Source organism: Sinocyclocheilus grahami, unplaced genomic scaffold, assembly GCF_001515645.1.
Source record: "Sinocyclocheilus grahami isolate Dianchi unplaced genomic scaffold, SAMN03320097.WGS_v1.1 scaffold1352.1, whole genome shotgun sequence".
Taxonomy (NCBI): domain Eukaryota; kingdom Metazoa; phylum Chordata; class Actinopteri; order Cypriniformes; family Cyprinidae; genus Sinocyclocheilus; species Sinocyclocheilus grahami.
In genome coordinates this window covers 154,729-163,902 of record NW_015506531.1, presented here as the reverse complement: position 1 = coordinate 163,902, position 9,174 = coordinate 154,729, and the positions used below count along the sequence as shown (strand labels likewise).

General features: G+C 36.7%; 1 protein-coding gene across 1 annotated transcript; it reads left to right on the top strand.

The window, feature by feature from the left end:
- Positions 1-790: 790 nt before the first annotated feature.
- Positions 791-8,438, top strand: LOC107569498 (extracellular calcium-sensing receptor-like). Its single transcript, XM_016255606.1, has 6 exons — positions 791-1,014; positions 1,123-1,411; positions 1,493-2,248; positions 2,401-2,628; positions 7,249-7,372; positions 7,531-8,438. Exons 1-6 carry the CDS (start codon positions 806-808, stop codon positions 8,436-8,438), a joined length of 2,514 nt encoding a protein of 837 aa, XP_016111092.1. The 5' UTR covers positions 791-805.
- The last annotated feature ends 736 nt before the right edge of the window (positions 8,439-9,174 follow it).

The following is a 9,174-nucleotide window of genomic DNA, read 5'->3' as shown; positions in this document are numbered from 1 at the left end:
CAGAGCCACGAAAGGGCTGAAGCCATCTTGAAGCCATCTCCAGAAGCTCTAATTGAGCATACTAAGCAGCAGCTGTTCACAACTAAGAACTGACCATGCAGCTCCACTCCCAAGCAGCTAACACAAAGATTGTGTGTGTCCCCACACATGGGCAGGGAGGCACACACAATCTAAACTGCTTCACACTCACCATTTTTTCATTTCTTTTTCACTTTAACAAACAACACCAACAAGACAGACTGTTCTCACAGAGTGCTTGTTGAAGAGAAGAAACTGATGCTGCTTTGTTCTGGGTATCCTTTATATCTTCTGCGGTACGCCATTGCACATCTCAAGTCACACAGTACCAATAAAGATTGGAGTAGTTGCACATGCGTTTCAGACACAGTCATGCAGCAGAGTTCCCCATAGCATCTGCTTTTGATGCAGTGCAAGATAACTTGAAAGGGAACTGCAAAAATAGTCTTAAATAGACAAATGAGTACATATTGCATGTACTTTGAGTTCCATGCAGTAGAAAAAAAAATTACTAATATCATAATATAATTCCTCATACAATAAATAAATGTGAATAAATGTAGAAAAAAATATGTAAGAGCCATCATTTGTTAGACACTATGTATCCAAATATAATTTCACGGCATCAACTGATTATTTGTTGCTTGACTAGGCCCATGTCCTGCCTTATGAGGTAATTGGCTGCATTCACAATCAATCATCCATATTTAACATATGCATAAAAGTGCAAATATCAAGCCGGTATCAAGCCAGTTGCATTTGGCCACAGCTGAACGCATTCTTTGGGATGTCTGTCTTTTTTTGCATACTTCTGCTTTTCTTTCAACTTCATGCAAAGGCAGAAAAGTCTCTTTGCCGTATGATGGGAGACCCTAAGTACCCGCTCTTATCAAAGGATGGAGACGTAACTATTGGAGCACTTTTTCCAGTCCACAGCATAGAGACAGTACCTTCATTTAAGTTCATGCAAAAGCCTCAGCTTTTATCATGCTCAAGGTTTTTTACTTTAAAAATTCATTTTAAAATCATTACAGCAATTAATTAATTCAAAATTATGTTTGTTTAACCTTTTTTTTTTATTTTTTTTATTTATTTTTCTCACAGTGTGAGTCTACGAGATTTTCGAATGGCTCAAATCATGATCTTTGCCATTGAGGAGATTAACACAAGTGTAACTTTACTTCCAAATGTTTCAATTGGTTACCAAATTTATGATACCTGTGGTTCAATACTATCTTCTATGGGTGCAAATATGGCATTAATGAATGGTCAAGAATTTGTATCAGGGGACAGATGCAATGGACAGTCTCCTATACATGCTATCATAGGAGAAACAGAGTCTTCCAACACAGTGATTTTGTCCAGAACTACTGGGCCTTTTAAAATTCCTGTGGTAAGGAGCAAAATCACTAAATGTTTGACATAATTACCATAATGATAACTGTTTCACTGTTTCCTGTGCTCTTTTTTTCAGATAAGTCCCTCAGCCTCATGTGAATGCCTCAGTAATAGAAAAGATTATCCCTATTTCTTTAGGACTATTGCTAGTGATTACCACCAGAGCAGAGCAATTGCATACATAATCAAGCATTTTGGCTGGTCTTGGGTGGGGGCTGTGAACAGTGACAATGATTATGGAAACTATGGAATGGCTATATTTCTAAATACAGCTGAGAAAGAGGGCATTTGTGTGGAGTATTCTGTGAAATTTCAGAGAAAAGAGCCTGAAAAACTCAGAAATGTTGTAGACACAATAAAAAAAGGCACTGCAAAAGTCATTATCGCATTTCTGACCAATTTTGAGATGAACAATCTACTTGATCAGTTAATTATTCAGAACATGACGGGCCTACAAGTAATAGGTGTGGAGGCATGGATAACAGCAGACAGTATGATCACTTCAAATAGTTTTCAAGTTCTAGGAGGATCACTAGGGTTTGCAGTGAAAAAAAATAATATTGAAGGTTTTGCGGATTTTGTTATAAAAGAATTCTGGGAAACAGCTTTTCCATGCACACAGACTGAGGGCAATTCTTCACAAAATGAATTAATTTGCAACGTATATCAGGATCTCCTTGTGCTGAAAAGCAACAATGAAGATGTGCCAGAACAAAGATATGCTAGCAACGTCTACAAATCAGTTTATGCTGTGGCTCATTCACTACACAATCTGCTAAAGTGCAAAGAAAAGGAGGGTTGTAAAACAGATGCGAAAATACAACCACAGCAGGTAATAAAATTACACGCACACACACACACATATATATATTTATTTATTTATTTTTTTTTTTTATATATAAGTTGACAATGATAGGGAATGATAGACAGAAAGGGAGCAAAATGATAACTAATTTCTTTCTGAAAATGCCTTTTCCTCAATAGGTGGTTGAGGCTCTGAAAAAGGTAAATTTTACCATAAAGATGGGAGATCATGTGTGGTTTGACAGCACTGGTGCAGTTGTAGCCCAATATGAAGTTGTGAACTGGCAGCAGGACTCAAATGGATCAATCAAGTTTAAAACAGTTGGATACTATGATGCCTCACTGCCCCCTGACCAGCATTTTGTACTCAACACTGAAAACATAATCTGGGCTGGAGGACAGCTCGAGGTAAAGTTCATCCTACGTTTTGTGGGAACTGGGGGAACAAAATATCAAAACACTTGCAATGGCCTACACAAATGACATAAAGGATATCACGTTAGACACACACACACACATATACATATATATATATATATATATCAGTGGTGGGCCGTAAGGGCCAGCAAAGCCTTCTCTGCTGGCCTAAACACTATCAGAATCACTGATTTAGTTTAATATATTTTTCCATGAATGTGTATTAAATTATTTCCAATAGTCTATTCTCTTCATTTCATAGTTTTTCTCTTGGTTGCACTGCTTCCAGCAGTGTATGTTTATATTAGAGCTTTTTTCCAATCATATTTCAGCAATCGTGTTGCCAGGGTCAAAGAAATCTGCCTTAAGGCCTTCAGAATCAACAGTGCAGGCGTCTGTTAGCTTAAATAAATGGCAATGAAACTGTTGCTTTAACCAATCAGATTTCGAGTTGGCAGCACCAGGGCCATCTAGCTGGCTAACGATAACGTCAGCATTTTCTCGTCCTTTGATTGGATGGTCAGCATACTAGCTAGCAAACAGCATCACTGAAAATTATTTTATTAAAACTTAGTAAAACTTTTATTACTGTTTCTCAGGTTTAGATTTTCAGTGCATTTTGAAAAAATATTTGCCTCCTATATTTAGTAAATCTAAAAACAGTAGTCCTAATGACTGCGAAAAACAACCACACACCTCGGCACCGGCTCTGTGAAAGACTCGTGAAGATGAAAAACCACTAGAGTATGGTAGGTTAATTTTCATTTTTGACTCTTTTATCGCTTGATGCGTTGTATGCTGATGTTATTTACGCGATATAAAGCCAGGTTTAAGTTTCCGTAAGAACATCTCAGTTTCCCGAGTGGAGCTGTATTAACCGGTCTTTTCCTCCGGCCGCAGCACCGCTGGCAGAGGCAGACCAGGAGATGAGAGTCACAGAGGTACGTTAAAACACGTATACACATTTCTTCATCGTCTTGTATGAATTATTTTTATGTTACTTGCTCACTTTCCTAGTAAAGCTGTGCTAACCAGTATTTTCCTCCTGCAGTGCGCTGGCAGACCGGCGGGGAGACGTGTGAAGACGAAATAAAGCAGTAAGAGAACATTAATTTGTTAGGTCAACTTTAAAACACATGTAATCGCCTTATTTGTTTTATACCAATGCTATCTGTAAGGTATAAATGCGTATTAAATAATATTATATTGGCACAGCGGCCCAGTAAATGTCCTCACTTACGTTATTTGCGGCTTCCATCGTGACGTGAATAATAGCTAGTTAGTTTATCAGTGTGTATATATTTTTTTTCAATAGAGATCCCACAGTGGGCGGAAATTGTCATAAAGTTAGTGATAACAAGGCCCGCCCATTTAGAGGAAAGATATCATGATTGGTAAGATTTTTCAGTCATTTAAAATTACACTCCCATTGATTTACTATTGCCTGTAATTTCACAGCTGGACCACCAATCACAGAGCCGCAAACCCTAGGCGGAAACATACTAATATGGAGAAAATGGGAAAATGAGTTCATTTAACACATTCACTGAATAGGCAGATTTGAAGAGTTTATTGCCACATAAATTATATTTATTTTATTTAGATGATGATTGTGAAATTATGAATTGCTTAAATAAAAATTATGACTTTTTATTAAAAATAATATTTAAAAGTTTATCATTTAAAAACATATTTATAAATTGTAAATATTGTTTTTACAATAGTTTAGGCCCTCTCTGAGGTTCCCCACTGATATATATATATATATATATATATATATATATATATCAGTGGGGAACCTCAGAGAGGGTCTAAACTATTGTAAAAACAATATTTACAATTTATAAATATTTTTTTAAATGATAAACTTTTAAATATTATTTTTAATAAAAAGTCATAATTTTTATTTAAGCAATTCATAATTTCACAATCATCATCTAAATAAAATAAATATAATTTATGTGGCAATAAACTCTTCAAATCTGCCTATTCAGTGAATGTGTTAAATGAACTCATTTTCCCATTTTCTCCATATTAGTATGTTTCCGCCTAGGGTTTGCGGCTCTGTGATTGGTGGTCCAGCTGTGAAATTACAGGCAATAGTAAATCAATGGGAGTGTAATTTTAAATGACTGAAAAATCTTACCAATCATGATATCTTTCCTCTAAATGGGCGGGCCTTGTTATCACTAACTTTATGACAATTTCCGCCCACTGTGGGATCTCTATTGAAAAAAAATATATACACACTGATAAACTAACTAGCTATTATTCACGTCACGATGGAAGCCGCAAATAACGTAAGTGAGGACATTTACTGGGCCGCTGTGCCAATATAATATTATTTAATATAAACACTGCTTGTTTTTAATGAAGTGTATATTGCTAAGTTGTTTTACTGTGAGCGCTGTCATGATGTGTTGGCTTATATTAAACATTACATTTGTTGGTTTTGTGCTCAGACCGATTGTGTGATGATGCATTTGTAATAAGGATTTTCATTTTACTTAAATTTAGCTATGTTTTATTTTGGTGATATCAGTTACTCTCACTGCTCTGTTTTCTTGTTGCATTTCTGAAAGGCGGTCGCACACTGGACGAGAAGCGCAGCGCAGCGCCGCGCCGCCGCCGTCCGATGCATGAAGCCCCGTTCACACTGGGTTGTGGCTAGAAGGGATACAGCTCCGACCAGAAACGAACAAAGAAAATTAAATTTTCGACATAATAGACCGATTGTGTGATGATGCATTTGTAATAAGGATTTTCATTTTACTTAAATTTAGCTATGTTTTATTTTGGTGATATCAGTTACTCTCACTGCTCTGTTTTCTTGTTGCATTTCTGAAAGGCGGTCGCACACTGGACGAGAAGCGCAGCGCAGCGCCGCGCCGCCGCCGTCCGATGCATGAAGCCCCGTTCACACTGGGTTGTGGCTAGAAGGGATACAGCTCCGACCAGAAACGAACAAAGAAAATTAAATTTTCGACATATTAGATGTGTTTTATTAACGTCTACACCTAACCCAACCCTAAACCACCCCTTACAATAATGGAAAAATAGTAATTATTGTTGTACAATGTGACAAAAATTATGCTGTATTGATGTGCGCATCCCCAGTAGCGCCATACGCATCCCTTCTAGCCTTAACCTTCACACTGCCCAGCGACAAAGTGACATGCTCCCATTCATTTTCAATAGAGAGCTGGCGACTTCCGGCGACACGAGCGACAGTGACCGTTGGCAAAAGAATGTGGGCGGGTCAAGCGATGCAAGTCAAGCGACAAAAGTTAAGAATTGTTTCACTTTATGCAAATGAACAGCGAATTTCGCGAGCGACAAACAATAGGAGTGAAGAATCTGTCAGTGGCGCTCACACGTCATGGTCTCAAGTGCAGGCAAGACAGGACAGATTTCCTGAGATGTTTTATATGATTTTACTGTAACTACATACATGGATATAAAAAAAGTTATGCGTAGAAAAGAAACTGTTGGCTGTTTAAGTGAGTTTGTTTCATACATTGATGGCTCAAGTTGTTAATTATATGATGCAGTGAGCAGTTTAGCACCGGTTAATGATTTAATGCAGGAGCACTGCTGTAGTTTATATAACAACACTCTCCAACAGCAGAATGGTACTTTTATTTCTTTTAAGTCTAATTCCTAGTCATAATAGAATGATATCTTAGTTTTACCGGCAATATATATAGTTTGTGATTGCATTTTATGTCCAGATATGTCCAGAGGTGCAGTCTACCAATAACATTAGAGCGACAGCAGTAGGAACGCCCACAAGTGTCTTCACAGTACAGCGTCTAGTGACATACAGTGAAAAAGTCGCTGGTAGTGTGAATGGTGCTTGAGTATAGGGCAATTTATCGCACACTGGATGCGTCGCTTTCAGTTCGAGATGGCAGTCCAAAACCTTTAATCTACTCTCCAAACAGTCAAACATTCACTTCAAGAATGAACAAGTGGTGTCAAAGAGTTTGAAGTTCAGTGATTAAAAAAAAACAGAGCAAACAGAATGAGAAAGTGCGGTCTATTGTAGTTAAAGCAGAGAGGCCGGTGGTGCCGCGTCTAGAAAACAATGTGTTTGAATATTAAAGACATGGTGTGGCCCAGCACTGCGCTTCTCGTCTGGTATGTGACTGCATTAAGGCTGGAATAGCCTCTTCTAGACTTCTCAAAAGTCGCTACTGATATATACTGTGTATATATATATATATATATATATATATATATAATTAATTCCTGTGGCCAGTAAAAATAATTTAGTTTAGTGGTCTAATTTGTATACAATGTATTTGTATTGTTTACTGGCAATGTAAATTCAGAGCAAAAAGGCCAGGTGAGATTTGATCAAAGAGACAAACAGACAGAAGCATCAGCAGAGGGCATTGGTGAGCAAAAGAATGAAAGCACATTGCTATGGCAGTAATGGTGCTGGATTTCTTTGAAAGTTATTATCTTTGTAAAAAAAAATTAAAGACTGTCCAATAGCTCCCAGTGCACATAGGAATTCAACATTGAAACTTTTAAATAAATAAAAGATAAAAATATAAAATATCATTATTCTGCATCTAATAATATGCAACACATTTTTCTATGTAGAAACCAAGGTCTGTGTGCAGTGAGAGCTGTCCTCCAGGCACTAGGAAGGCTGCACAGAAAGGAAGACCCGTCTGCTGTTATGACTGTATCCCATGTGCAGAAGGAGAAATCAGTAATGAGACAGGTAATCTTTAGCATATCTCAGTTTAAAAGAAAATAGGTTATTTCCTTCTCTCTTTAATTCCTTCTTTTTGCAGTTTCTGCATGCAATGACTTAAAGTGTTCATAAATTATTTATTTATGTATTGTTAATAACTATAGTGATCACAACTTCCTTTCCAGATTCAAATAACTGCAAGCAGTGTCCAGGGGAATACTGGTCTAATGCTGAGAAAAATAAATGTGTGTTAAAGGCTGTAGAGTTTCTGTCATTCACAGAAGTTATGGGTATAGTGCTAGTCTTTTTCTCACTCTTTGGAGTAGGAATAACAGCGCTGGTAGCTGTACTGTTTTACAACAAAAAGGACACCCCCATAGTAAAAGCCAACAACTCAGAACTGAGCTTCCTGCTGCTCTTCTCATTGATTCTGTGTTTCCTCTGTTCACTTACTTTCATTGGTCAGCCCACTGAGTGGTCCTGTATGTTACGTCACACTGCGTTTGGAATCACTTTTGTCCTCTGTATCTCCTGTGTTCTGGGGAAAACAATAGTGGTGATAATGGCCTTCAAGTCGACACTTCCAGGAAGTAATGTCATGAAATGGTTTGGGCCAGCACAACAACGACTCAGTGTTCTTGTCTTTACACTAATACAGATTTTTATCTGTGTACTATGGCTAACAATATCTCCTCCATTCCCTTACAAAAATAAGAAATATTACAAAGAAAAGATTATTCTCGAGTGCAGTCTGGGTTCTACTATAGGTTTTTCTGCTGTTCTGGGTTATATTGGCCTACTGGCTGTCTTGTGCTTTATTATGGCTTTTCTGGCTCGCACACTGCCTGATAAATTCAATGAAGCAAAATTCATTACATTCAGTATGCTTATATTCTGTGCTGTATGGATCACATTTATCCCATCTTATGTTAGCTCCCCAGGGAAATTAACTGTAGCTGTGGAGATATTTGCAATTTTAGCTTCAAGCTTCGGTTTACTATTTTGCATATTTGCACCGAAATGTTATATAATCATGTGTAAGCCTGAACAAAATACAAAGCAGCATATGATGGGGAAGATTTACAACAAATAAAATGATTTAATGATTTATATGGGTCATTTCACATCAGATAGAAAATAACAGATGGTCACTAAACATTTTGATACATTCAGAAATAATACTTGCCATAAATGTACATGATTCCATATGTTTCAGATATGCCCAGAATTACTCTGATAAACTCTATAACCAGAAGAGTAAAGGAGGCCTCAAGCATTAAAGCAAAAGAGAAACCCTGGGAAAGCAGATGACAAAGGATATTTTCCCAGTATGGTGCAGACCCTGCAAATGTTGACCTTAGCACCTTTCAGAACGTAATCCTTGTATGAAAAATTTATCAGTATGAGGACAATAAACCATTTCAAAATTTGGTTTAAAAAAACAATCTGTCAACTACATTTGTTAGCTTAATTACTATTCTATATGTTGTAGGTTTTTATGTTGCTAGTTAAGCTAAATAAATAGTTTTATAAATAAATAAATAATGATAATTTATAAGTAAATAAAGAGATGTCATGATGGCAGTTTTAATTTAATTTTAATGGTGGTTTGTGAATGGTTGTAATAAATGTAAACCAGAGCTGACATGAATAACATTTAATTAAAAGTTAATGTGTCAATTTCACAGACTTTATGTTAATAGTGATTATTTTCATTGGAAACAACTGCAGCAGATGGTAGCTTATTTAAATGAAAAACATGATAAAGATGTCCATAGCCTGTGTGTATTTCTTTAAACTATTATAAGTGCACTCTTGTGCACACTTGA